Here is a 13,698-nt window from a genome sequence, read left to right on the forward strand (position 1 = left end):
AAATAATAATTTCATTTAACAGGGGATATGACACTAAGTTATAATAATACAACAAATATACATAAAATTTTGTGAAACGAAACTATCATTAAGAAATACGATGACGCAGTCGCCGCGGACATAGTCCAGACGAGTGCGAATATTTCATTAAAAAAAAAATAAAGAAAAAATCAACATCTTTTTAAATAAAACAAATAGGTTAATTTATTTTACAAATTCCTTTTTGTTATCATATTTCTCTCGTTTAAAATATGCTCTCTTAATACAAAGATTTATCGATCACGTCACCAACGGAAGAATAGAGATAATAAATTTAATTGATAGAAAATATAATTTCCGCTGCAATGGTAGAGGGGGCTACTTGGCGTCGATGCACTCGGCGGGGTGCTGCGACGTGGGTGGTGGGGCGAAGCCCGGCGGGATGGGCATGCTGTAAGCGCCCCACAGCTTGCCGCCGCCCCACTGCTGCGCTGCTGACACCGCGCCTGACATCTACCACCATAATACGATTTTACTTTTAGAACAAAAAAATCCTCTATCAAGATGAGATTTCTAGCAACTTACATATATTTTTTTAACATTTTGACGTTAGTTAGTTTTTTAATTACATATGTCACAAACCTGATGTTTAGAGATCCCGTTGGGTTGCACATTGAGCTGGTTGAACCTCGCGAAGAGCTCCTGCTGCTGCGGCGTGAGGCCTGGCTGGGCGTGGGGTTGGGCATGAGGCTGGGCGTGAGGTTGGGCGTGGGGCTGAGAGTGGGACTGGGCGTGGGGTTGCTTGCCGAAGCTAACCGAGGTGGACATTATTGCGGGGTCCATCTGCGTCCAATCAGAGAACACGTTCTGTGCGCTGTTCGAGTTGTAACCTGCAAAGTGAGAACATTACGTTAATTTAATTTATAAAATCTTTGTTCAAAATTCTGGGAGGTTTTATACATGTCAATTTGTTTATTTATATCGGTAATTGAGTGAACCTTGGTGCTGCTGGTGGTGTGGTGGGACTCCCATACCGAAGGCGTTGAGGTGTCCAAAGCCGGGTGGTGGCGCGATCCTGGCGCGATGTACGCGCTCCATGTTGTCTCTACAACACACATCAACTATTATTGTAATAATGAGTCTCTCAATATTGTAAAACCTGTATAACGTAATATCATCCATGTTATCTTGGAACAAAACTGAGATAATCTACAGACTCTTGGCCATACTCTTTTTTGCACATCTTCCTTATGCTAAATGACAATAGACATTTTTACATATAATGTTCCTTGACTCTCGTCTTTCTTTTCTTTTTATTAAGTAAAAAAATCATCAATGGTTAAGAGTTAAGAGTTCCTTATTTATGATTCCGAGATTCCATAGTCAGATGTACCAGAGCTTCTAAAAGTTAGATTAGGTCTTGTCAAAGTATTTACCCGCTAGAGATGGTGTTGAACATCATCTCTGTCTCCATCATCTCCGCCAGCGCCTTCTGCGTCTCTTTGAAGGGATCAAAGTCGAGGTCGTCGTCACCATCACCTGCCGCGCGCCCCCCGCAGTTCTCTCCGCCCGCACCGCGCAAAGTGTTCATCCTGAAGTAACCATGTGAGAGAACATATTATAGTCGTATAATTCAATCAAACGACGAAATTACATAAACACAGGAGAACATGTAATTCCATAAGCAAATGTATTTTTTCCCTTCCCTACCCACTCTTTTCTTATAAGGAAAAGATGTTAAGGGAAAGAAGATTTGGCGGAAGAGCGGACGCATACGAAGGGCAAATATGCTCTTTCTGTACATCCCCTTCTCCGTTGATGAAAGGTAAGCAATGGTAAGCATTTGCGGATGTCTATGGGCAACGGTCATCTCGCTGTTTCGGCAAATTCAGGTGGCCATTTGCCATCTTTTGACATTAAAAAAAATGAGTAAAAGTGTTCGGAAATTAGTGAAGGTTTGTAATTTAAGGAAGGATAGTTGTGGGTACCTCTGCTTGTGTTCCATCTCGAGGCGTTCAGCACTGAGCATGTTGTGCGGGTAGTGCGGCGCGGCGTGCAGCGAGCGCTGCTCGTGCGCGTGCGCATACCGCCGCTCCTCAGCATCTCGCGACAACATCTGCCGCATCTGTTGCGCCTTGTGGAAGTCCGTGAAGAACTTGTCCATGTTCTCAGCCAAATACCGACCTTCGCTCTGATGACAAACAAAACATTTCTTCAACTATCTTGACAGGTCGGAATACAATTTTTGGTATAGAAGGGGGTAAAGGTATGCGAGGGGAGGTGTTAAAAGTTGACACGGCTTACAATACTTATATACCTCGGCATAGGATAGTGCCTTTTGTCACATATGACTTATTCCCGGAAATTTTAAAATTAAATCATACTAGTAATATATATGACATACTTTCAATAAACATAATAAGAAATTAAGTTAAGTAAAAATACAGAAATATAGCTAACTAGCTAACACGCGACTCTGTCCTTGCGACATTAACAGAAACTTAAAGTAGTCTATGGGTTCTTACGTTCCCTTTCCGAGATTCAAATAAACAAACATCTATCCATCTAAACATTGGAATTTATAATATTAGTAAGAAATAAGATAGAAATCTTTCGTAAATACTATCAAAGGCTTAATCTAAAGTTTGACTCACTAAAAATTGTGTTGCAAAATGTTGAATACTTACCGCAGACTGTGGCGAATCAAATCCATTAACAAGGTTATTCTGTGGCATCTGAGACTGGTTCTGCTGCAGCATCTGCTGATGCTGCATCATGTACCCGCCCATCGTGTTCATTGAGCTCCCGGGTACAGAGTTGGATGATAATGAGTTAGCCGATATTGAATTGCCGCTGCCCATTGAGTTGTCTATACGCATACCAAACGGTGGAAGCATATTGTGATTTTGATGAAAATTAGCACCTGCATAAGATAAAATATATTTAGTTTGTACCATAACTATGAATATAATACGTATTATGTTTAAATGATTAAAAAAAAAATTTTGTACCTAATAATTCACTAGCAGTCTCGAGTCCTATACTGGATGTTGGCATATAATGTTTTTGTTCGACCAATGCATTATGTTGTCGGGCCAACATTTCATTCCTTAAGAGCATTTCGTTGTGACTCCTCTGTTCGTGTAACATCAATTCGTTCTGATCCATCATACCGTGGTTAATTTGACTAATTTGTCTGTCATTACCTAAATAGTTAACAGTTTCCCTGTCTAATAGTCCGTAACCATTGGCTAAAGGTGACTTCATATTGTGTGCCAATATATGATTATTATCGACTAGGCCTGCGAGCATTTCTCTATGAGTCTGCATCATTACTACTACGTTATTGGCATCGTTTAATAGATTATGCGTGTTATCATCGTCTAATAGACTGTGATCACTGTTGTCTAATAAATCGTGGTTTTCTAAAAGGCTATGTCTATCAGATTCCAATTCGTCTAATTCATTTGTCAGGTAACTTTGTTGTGTATCACTTTCAAACACTGAACTGTGATTTTCTGTGCTATTGAATACTTGTGTACTTTCCGCAGGCTCCACTTCTGTGACTTCTTGACTAATACTATTGCTGTTGCTGCTGCTAGTACTGTTGCTATTGCTGATGCTATTGCTACTGTTGTTATTGTTGTTGTTATTGTTATTCTTTTGTTTCGATTTGTTTTCTGATTTGCTCTTCTTGCTTTGGCCGTTTGTGATTTCTTTGTGGGATCTGTTCGTTTTTGTTTCCGTGTGATTTTCTTTATTGTTTTTCGTTTGAGACTGTTGTATTTGTTGCTGTGTTGGACTGGAGGATTCTGACGTGCCGTTTTCTTGTGATTTACCTGCAAAATAAGATAATAAACATTAAAAACTTTACACATTAAACAATAGCGGAAGAATTGTGGATTTGTTGTTGATTTATATATAAAATGCAAGGTCCATTGTTGTGGTTACCTGTAGAGTGCTGTGGTTTGGGACTGGACTGTTTCCTGGCGGGGCTGTCAGCGGGAGGGGAGGAGCCGAGGCTTGGCCACGCCTCTTTGCTGTTGCCGTTGCTGCCCACGCCGTTACTGCCGTATTCTTTGCCGTTACCATTACCATTTGCCGTTTCTTTTTTCGATCTGGAACGAATGAGACAGAGTATGTATTTCATGTTTCTGGTATATAATAGTCGTTCATGAAGATTTTTTTTTATTACTATTTGAATATGGATTTATTATTTGAATTAAATCATATTCGATATTTCAAAATACACTTTGACAGACACACAATTGAACGAAACGTCTTATATGTTATATTATCTTAGCCTAGTACTGGATATAATAATCTTATTATAAAGCGTAACATTTGGTCATATTTTCTTGTGTCACTACCAATTTTCGCGACATTTATTACCATCAATTATTACTGTACTTACTTAGACGTAGTGACTATGTTTATATTTGACGATGTGACCATTGGTGTCGGTGTTGTGTTTGACGGAATACCTACAAAAAATAACATTATTTAAATCTATATATATAAAAGAAAGTTGTGTTAGTTACACTATTTATAACTCAAGAACAGCTGAATCGATTTGACTGAAAATTGGTGGGCAGGTAGCTTAGAACCAGGAAACGGACATAGGATAATTTTTACCCAGTTTTCTATTTTTTATTCCGCGCGGACGGAGTCGCGGGTAAAAGCTAGTAATATAAGATAATAATATTCCATATATTCTATTTTGTATATATAAAACTTACCATCTTTTGAAGTGCCTTTTTCTGCATTCGTACTAGAATTACCTGAAATATTTTCAAAATTAATTACATATCTTCTCGGTATTAAAACTAGAAGCTACAGGTATCTTTTATACAGAAATTAAAACAGACTTGCTACCTTTATTACGATCGGAATCACCACTTTCTGTGGTGAGAGAGTCGTGTGGTGAGGGAGTCGTGTGGTGAGAGAGTCGTGTGGTGAGAGAGTCGTGTAGTAAGGGAGTCGTGTAGTAAGGGAGTCGTGTGGTGAGAAAGTCTTGTGGTGAGAGAGTCGTGTGGTGAGAAAGTCTTGTGGTGAGAGAGTCGTGTGGTGAGAAAGTCTTGTGGTGAGGAAGTCTTGTGGTGAGAGAGTCTTATGGTGAGGGAGTCGTGTGGTGAGAAAGTCTTGTGGTGAGAGAGTCGTGTGGTGAGAGAGCCGTGTGGTGAGGGAGTCGTGTGGTGAGAAAGTCTTGTCGTGAGAGAGTCGTGTGGTGAGAGAGCCGTGTGGTGAGGGAGTCGTGTGGTGAGAAAGTCTTGTGGTGAGAGAGTCGTGTGGTGAGAGAGTCGTGTAGTAAGGGAGTCGTGTGGTGAGAAAGTCTTGTGGTGAGAGAGTCGTGTGGTGAGAGAGCTGTGTGGTGAGGGAGTCGTGTGGTGAGAAAGTCTTGTCGTGAGAGAGTCGTGTGGTGAGAGAGCCGTGTGGTGAGGGAGTCGTGTGGTGAGAAAGTCTTGTGGTGAGAGAGTCGTGTAGTAAGGGAGTCGTGTGGTGAGAAAGTCTTGTGGTGAGAAAGTCTTGTGGTGAGAGAGTCTTATGGTGAGGGAGTCGTGTGGTGAGAGAGTTGTGTAGTGAGAGAGTCGTGTGGCGAGTGTTACCTGTGCTATGGCAGTTCTTGTCGTCGGGCTTGTCTCGCTGCGCCTGCAGCAGCTGGTTGTGCAGCCGCCGCTCGTACACCTGGTGCAGGCCCGCGTGCATCTCCTCCTTAGTGAACGATGCGTTTGGATCACCTGTAACATATCGCAGACAAATGTCAAAACTTGATAGAATATATTTCTATCCACACTTTTCCTATCTCTAATAAGCTATTCGTGGAATACCACATGATAATCTAAATATTATAAATGCGAATGTTTAGATGGATGGATGTTTGTTAGAAAGTATATCCAGAACGGGTCAACGGATTTCGATGAAATTTGGCACAGACATAGAGCATAGTCTAGGGTACTAACTAAATTTCTTTTTTAAATTATGTCTTGTGTAAATAAGTATCTTGCACTGACCTAGTTCGTGTAAATACATGCAGTCTGACTTGGGGCAGGGCTGGTTCTTCATGAAGTTGGCGCAGTACTTGGTGGTGCCGAGCGAGCCCTTGAGCACGCGCCCGTCCAGTGTCACGTTGTTCACGCCCTGTATGGCACGCAGCGCGTCCGCTGACGTCACGTACGTCACGTACGCAGACGCCGACGGACCCTGTATATAACAAAATTATTACTCTTTGAAACATCATCATCAGCTCACTATACGTCTCCATTGAAGGTCTCGGTGCCTACTCTAAGTTAGTAATGACTAGGACATAGTCAACACTGGCCAAGTGCGGGTTGACTTCACATATATCATTGAATTACTTCTCAGATATGTGCAGCATCACGATATTTTCCTTCACAGTAAGAACGTCGAATAAATGTACATATGTAAATCGAAAAACACATTGGTACATGGCGGGATTCCAACCCAGGACCTGCAAATTGCAAGTTAAGTGCTTAACCCCTGAGCCACCGATGCTCCTTTGTCACATGTTTGTACCTAAAGTTTAATCTATAAGTATACATCTATGGTTGTCTACAATTTATACAGCTATTTGGTTTTTTCTATATAAACCATACTCACCTGTGAGCCTGCATATGCTGTACTTTGGTTTATAACTACTTTGTGTATTTTTCCATATTTGCCAAAGTACTCTTGCCGCTTTAAAATCTGAAAAAAAAAAACCAATCATAAAAAATAACAACTAAAACAACTTCATTGCACAAAAACACAAGAAAGAATTAAATTTCTATTCGGACGGAACGGAATAGACTATTCTAGAGCTCATTTTAGTCGACAAATAGAAAAAAAATGTTTTGTACTGTATTTTTTTTTCATAGAAATTTTATTGGAGTCTTGTCTCCCATACTAAGGATTCCTATATTTCGGGAGCCAGAACTGCTTCATATATAATTTCCTATGGGTACTGTGTACGAGTGGGTAATGGGTAGTGGGTAGTACCTCTGGGTCGGCGAGCCGCACAGGCAGGCCGACAACGAACACGAGGTTGTTCTGCACGACGCGCACATTGGCCAGAGCGCGCCGCGACTCCAGCGTCTTGTTGCGACGCTTCTGTTCGCGCGCCTTCTTCTCCGTCTTTATCGCGGCCACCTGCGATACAAATACCACATAATTATTGATTTACAGTATGCCAATACAGTAGGACAGTAGCGCTGGACTGGCATGGACTGTTTTGCCTCACTTACACCAATAAATGTTTCAAATATTGCAGTTTTATGCCAACGATGATTTTGAGTGCTACTGCCCTATAATAGCCTACTATAAATGTAAATCAAATTTAACTCCAGAACGGCTAAAGGATTTAAATTAATTAATTAAAAAAATCTAATACCTAATTCGCAGAAGACAAAAGCTCAGTAAACCGTCATGAGGAAGAATTGCAGGGTTGTTTGCGTAGACGTAAACCCATCTTACACCAATTGACGACGCGTAATCAACGAATGGGAGAGCGAAAGATAAATTAATTAACCAAAAATTACTTCCCACTCTCATCTCTTTATATCTTAGATGGTGTGTTGTATGCAACTTAAAATTTTATGTATTAGTATGTATGTATGTATGTATGTACCTGCTCTTGACTGAGTGGAGTGAAGTCTGCCGGGTTCTCCGGGTACGCCTTGCGACAAGCCGGACACAGACCATTCTCTCCTTCCCGGATACGGTTCCAGCAAAACCGGCATATCTGAAATGAAAATAACAATTTATAATATTTCTAATACTACATCACATTTCTTACATAGATGCAATTTATAATTTATGTATATTAAATAAAAAAAATCTAGTAAAAAATTTATCCTATGTCAGCTGGGGGATAATATTTTTACCCAACAGTGAAAGAATTTTTCGAAAATGGTTCATTAGTTTCAGAGCCATTCAATACAAACAAACAAATTAACATTTATAAAATTACTTCACATCATATTAAGAATTATTTCAGAACAATATTAAATTTCCTAGTATTTAGTGTAAACTGAATTATGTTTTACATTTCATGGCACTGGATGTTATCACATTGAACTTGTCAAGCGAGTCAGTGGCAGTGGAAGTGTTAACTTACTTGGTATCCACATGTGCACGGGTAGAAGTGGAGATCGTCCACCTCCAGAGGTTCCATACACAGGGGACATTCCACCTGCAAGTCATAAATAAAAACATTTGTATAAAATTTCGTATTATTTATATAAAAAACTAACTGTCACCCACGACTCCGTCTGAACGAAATTTAAAAAAATAATATCTCTCCATATAAGTAAGATCTAGCACATATAAATAATATTTATAACAAACATTGAACAGATAATCAAAACCTAAGGATCAAAAAATCACTTTCTAAAATTAGAGATGATAAAAAAAAACAAAAAATAAATCACAATTTAATTCTAAGGTCTAACTATCGGTATAGCCTCCTTGACAAGTATTAAATATAAAAAAATCTAACAAATAAGATCCTAATTTTTCTTAAATAAACTTTTGACTTAGAGTTTTCAATTATTCTTTTGCTATAAATTGTTATGTTGATGGAGATTTTGTAACACATGCCAAGTTTACTAGCTTTTTTTGTATCAATATGTGCCCAATGAGTAATTGGCCACTTGAATTGCCAAAACAAAGCAATAATCAGTTTAATGCCTACCTTTATTCAAAAGAGGTTATATTCCCTTCCCGTATATCCTCTCCCCTAATAAAACAAATACGTACCTGCTCCTCTCCACTCTGATTCAGTACTGACATCCTAGCCCCAGCAGCCAATAGTTCAGTCGCCTCCACCTAACAATAATATCGGCTTACGCTACACGAATATCCACTGCAACCTGCAATCAACAAACATTGAACATTATTATTGTATCCAAGAAACACATTTAAACAAAACTATTTTTTTATATGTCAAATTACCTGAAAATATATATATATATATATATATATTTCAGTAATTAAATCCCACGGTTTTGACTTAGAACCTTTGATTATTTATTTGAATTATAAATTCGCAGATTTTATTAATTTGTTTATGAGATATAATTTTAAAGTTATTTTAACTTTATGTTATTACTTATTGAAATTATTTAATTAATAATTTGTTTAAATTTTTATTTAACATAAATTATATTGTTATAAAATGCCTTTAACAATTTTTATATATTGTTTTGAAATAATTAAACACGTAAAGATTTAAAATACATTAAAGGCAACTAGTACCAAAAGGCTTCCCCCTCATAAATACGTAAATCCATGCCGTGACGTCATGATTTCGCAACGGTCACCCTTAAGTACATTCTACTGGAGGCGAAATTTAAAAGATTATTATTTGGAATAATAATAGTAAATAAAAAACCCACAGCAATATTCCAAAGACAAATAAAAATCAGATAATTCAACATTCGAAACAAATAAAGGTATATAAAAGCTTGAAACGACAACTGAGCGGACATACATGTGGGAGAAAAAAAATTGCGTCGAAATCGAACTTAGGACTCAGAATAAAGACCACCAACCACTGGGGTACAATAGTATAAAAAATTTCGCTAAATCTAAATGAATTTCGCAACAAGTGAATGGAATGCTATATTACATGCATCTTGCATTAACATAACTATGATGATCATTACGTAAGCAACCATTAGAAAGGCGACAGCTGATGGGTCATCACTTACTATTTTTTTAACATATAAAACACTAGCTGTCTCCCGCAACTCCGTCCGCGCGGAATAAAAGAAACAACGTTATAAGTAGCCTATGTGTTCTTCCAGACTATGTTCTACAACTGTGCCAACTTTTAGATCCATTGAGCCTTTCCAGAGATATCTTCTAACAAACATCCATCCAAACATTTGCATTTATAATATTAGTAAGCTAAGCATGTACATAACAAAGTTTTTTTTTAATTACTTTTTGATTTAAATGTGGGTAGTTTAATTATTTTTTCCACTTCTTCACGGTGATAAACAATGAAACCATCACACAAGAAAAAAAACACATTTTTTTATAAAATATTTAGAAAACATATCAATAAAGGATAAGCTGAGCCTAACTAAAACACATACTATCACTTAATTTGACAAACAAGTAAAACTTAACCTCTTACCAAGCACTTTAGACTCTAATATACGTCTTGATTCACCTATTTTTTATGAAGAATAACACTTGATCATAACCCCACCTAATATGAAGCAACGTAGACAGTCATTGTTATTCCTTTACAGTGTAATAAATAATTCATTGTTGATCCCTTTATCTGTAAATCTGTAGACATGACGCAAAGATCTGATCAAATCTACATATGTTACTACGCATTCCCTTTACAGAATCCTTTACTTTCACGTAGTTGAATTTTAAATTACACTAAACTGTAATTTTAATATTTTGCTTAAATTTAATATTGTCCATGTTTTAGCTGTAAAGACATTTACCACATAGACCATACTAGCAATTTTTTAGAGAATATAAAAGTGAAGAATTAATTATTAAAATTAATAAACAAAACAGAACACATATGTATATTAAATAACTAGAATCCAAAAAGTATTGAAAGACTTTATTACATGAAAAAAAGCTATTAATTCAGGTCATTGGGAATCAATCCTGGCTGTCAAATGTAAAGAAAAGCTTCCAAATCTTAGAACTATCAATACTTTGATTATTTCCTATATAATAATGATAACTTAGGTGTGAATATTTTTATCTCCTATGATTACCATTCATATTATTACTCATACAAACATTTGTGATAAGATTTAAAGCTAAGTTTGTACTGACATTGATATAGTAAATATTTTCCTTTTTTATATCAAAAGGTATCAAACGAGCAAACGGCCACCTGAATTCACTGAAATAGTGAGGCGAACGTTGTCCATAGACATCCGCAAATGCAGATGCGTTGTCTACCTTTAATCAACGGAGATGGGGACACATAGAGAGAGGATATTTTCCCTTCCTATGCGTCCCCTCTTCCGCCCCTACCCCTTCCCATACATTCCTGATAAGAAAAGGGTGAGAAGGGTAAGAGGTCTAAAATTAATCCATTCTATAGCACACTTAAATCAAAGTTAATAGGTTAAAAGATTGTTTAGTTGACTGAACAGTTTCAACTGCTGAAATAAATTTACAAAATTATGTTATATTTATCATTTTCATCATAAGTGGGATGACACATAGCCTTTGCCAGAGAAAATATCAATTAATATAGGCTTAGGATGGAAAATCAATGGACCAATGTTTTGAGTGTATTACTGATCACAAAATTTATTATGTACTTATAAAAATATGTTAAGTAGGTATTTTATGAGGAGTAAATTAGAGTGATCCCTATGCTTTAATATGCAAAATTATTTGATGGTGTTTTTATGACCTCATTAACCATGTCAGAAAAATAGCATGTTGTTAATAAAGGTTTGCCATCCCTGGGATAGTCTAAATAAGGGGCACAAGTCGTCAACTGAAGTACAAATACAGTTGTAAAAATTTTAAGTCTGGAACCTATTTTTTAGGTAGATATTTCATATTGGTTGTGTACTATCGGACAATTATTTAGTTATTTGAGATTTACGAAAAACCCTATTAATCAATTTATCACAACACAATAATTATAAAATATTATAGTACCTACATTTAAAAAAAATATATTTAAAAAACAAACACGATCCTAGAATTTAGGTAAACTTTTTATAAATATAGATTATAAATCTATCAAAGGAATATTCAAATAAGACATAGTAGGGAATTAATAAATTTTAAATTTGTTTTGAACAAAAATATTCACACAAAATATGTTACATGTTTTCCAAGAAAGAAAGGAACAATAGAATTTTATATGCAAATGCGAAGTCATAGTTAAAATAACTATGATGTAGCTTTCCCATAACTGATATATTTATTTATATTTTAGATATTGAAAAGAGAACTAAGTAAATGCTGTCTGTGATATATAAGCTTTGTTATTTTTGTCATTATAAGTAAATAAAATTACACATTGTTTAATTTACTTATGTATTTAGGATCTATGTTTGAATTACTTCTTTTACATAACTTATTTCTGTATATTTAATGTTAAATAGTTGTAAACTTTAAAAAATCAATATTTACCTACATTTTACACAACATCACTTGATGTTAAGGGTGTAAAATTAAGTAGGTCTGTAATGTTTTCTGTTGGTAAAACTCATTTTCTTGTTTAAAAAGGTGTAGCTTACAAAGAAGGTTCCTTGTCAGTGATTCATTGCAATTAGTTTATTAAAAATCATATATAATTTATATGAAAGATTTTATAGTAGGAAAAAAACATAAAAACATATTTACTGATAACAAATTTGACATATCAGTTAAGCTTAGTAGGAATTTATGTAATAGTAAACAGTGTTTTGTATGTGTTAACAATAACTTTATGATAAATGAATCTTTAACAATGACTCAACCCAGCTTTGACAAGTTCACAATTTGACATTTTATTGTCGAAAAACAATCCCAACTACGAGATTTAACGGGAATTTAAATAATCCTAGCCTCCATCATCTGATTTACCCTGACCAAAATAAAGATTGATACGTCTAAATTCAATTATTTCAGTTAATTTACATGAACGAAATCTAGCAAAATACTAGAAGCCAGCTGCCATCCAATAGAATATGTGGCAAAAGTCAAACTTTCATTTCGTACAAGGATGCACTAAAAATAATTATAAACAATCAAGGTACCGTAAATTTGCTTTAAAAAACTATAGTTTTCTAGATTCGTCACCTGATTCCATTTTAGGACAAAATAAATCGATGTTTACCTTAGGTCTTCTCTCAGTGCAAATCTTTTTCTATTGCAGAATCGAGCCTGCTAACCCTTCCGCTAGAGTCGAAGATTAATCCTTTCCAAAGGACCTACAATGCGGATTACAATTCAATTTAAAGCAAAATGCAAAGCTGAAATAAATACAACTGTCCCGAAGATATTTTCTGCGAGTTACTATACATTTGTTTTATGAAATGGCCTAATCTTTTACAAGATTCCGTTCTGTGATTCCATAGACAAGACCATACTTTTTAATTTCGAAAAATTTGTGAATAAATTATACTTTTGTCAAGGTAAACCAAAAACCAATTTACCTCATTTTTTTTAGTATGAATAAAATATAATTTTTATGTTAGCTGGACTATTATAAAAGTATTTTCTTATTACGTAATTTAAATCGCAATTGTCAAAACAATTTACAAAAGTACATCATTTTCAACGAGTGTAGGTTTTGTATCTGTATTTTACATTGGCTTTATGGTTTTGCAGACTAATAGAAGTAAATACAGATAAAAAAGAAAAGTTATTAACGTTTTAATACAAGTTTCCTTTTTTATTAGTTTAAAGTTTAAGGAGTGAAGAACAAATGTAATATACAATATCTGGTTTTTTATTATCATTTTATTTATTAACAACAATGTAGCATCATAACAGAAAAAATGTTGGCAAAAATGAAATTGAACATTTGTATGTGTAAGTTTGTTTGTAAGTAAAAGAATAAGGCAATTAGTACACAAGGCGACGTAAATCTCGGATACTATATTTTGATCCATTCGTCGCAAATATCTTATAGGGTGTAGTCTGTACACACAACATTGAATCGTCGACGCGATTCTTCTTTTCGGTCAGTACAGGCATTGCGACTGGGTTGACATAAAAGTTTCTAAAACA

At 35.7% G+C, this 13,698-nt stretch overlaps 1 protein-coding gene across 1 annotated transcript; it reads right to left on the reverse strand.

Annotated features, from left to right (window-relative positions):
* Positions 1–205: 205 nt before the first annotated feature.
* On the reverse strand, positions 206–12,880 carry LOC106719895 (protein kinase 4). Its single transcript, XM_045683852.1, has 18 exons — positions 12,803–12,880; positions 8,734–8,846; positions 8,093–8,167; positions 7,604–7,717; positions 6,976–7,125; positions 6,598–6,684; positions 5,991–6,180; positions 5,586–5,717; positions 4,719–4,760; positions 4,394–4,463; positions 3,931–4,097; positions 2,991–3,818; positions 2,667–2,902; positions 1,968–2,170; positions 1,416–1,571; positions 978–1,084; positions 622–869; positions 206–492 (listed from the first exon to the last, which is right to left on the reverse strand). Exons 2-18 carry the CDS (start codon positions 8,764–8,766, stop codon positions 358–360), a joined length of 2,973 nt encoding a protein of 990 aa, XP_045539808.1. The 5' UTR covers positions 8,767–8,846; positions 12,803–12,880; the 3' UTR covers positions 206–357.
* Between the last annotated feature and the right edge of the window lie 818 nt (positions 12,881–13,698).

The sequence above is a fragment of the Papilio machaon genome, chromosome 23, assembly GCF_912999745.1.
Source record: "Papilio machaon chromosome 23, ilPapMach1.1, whole genome shotgun sequence".
Lineage (NCBI taxonomy): Eukaryota > Metazoa > Arthropoda > Insecta > Lepidoptera > Papilionidae > Papilio > Papilio machaon.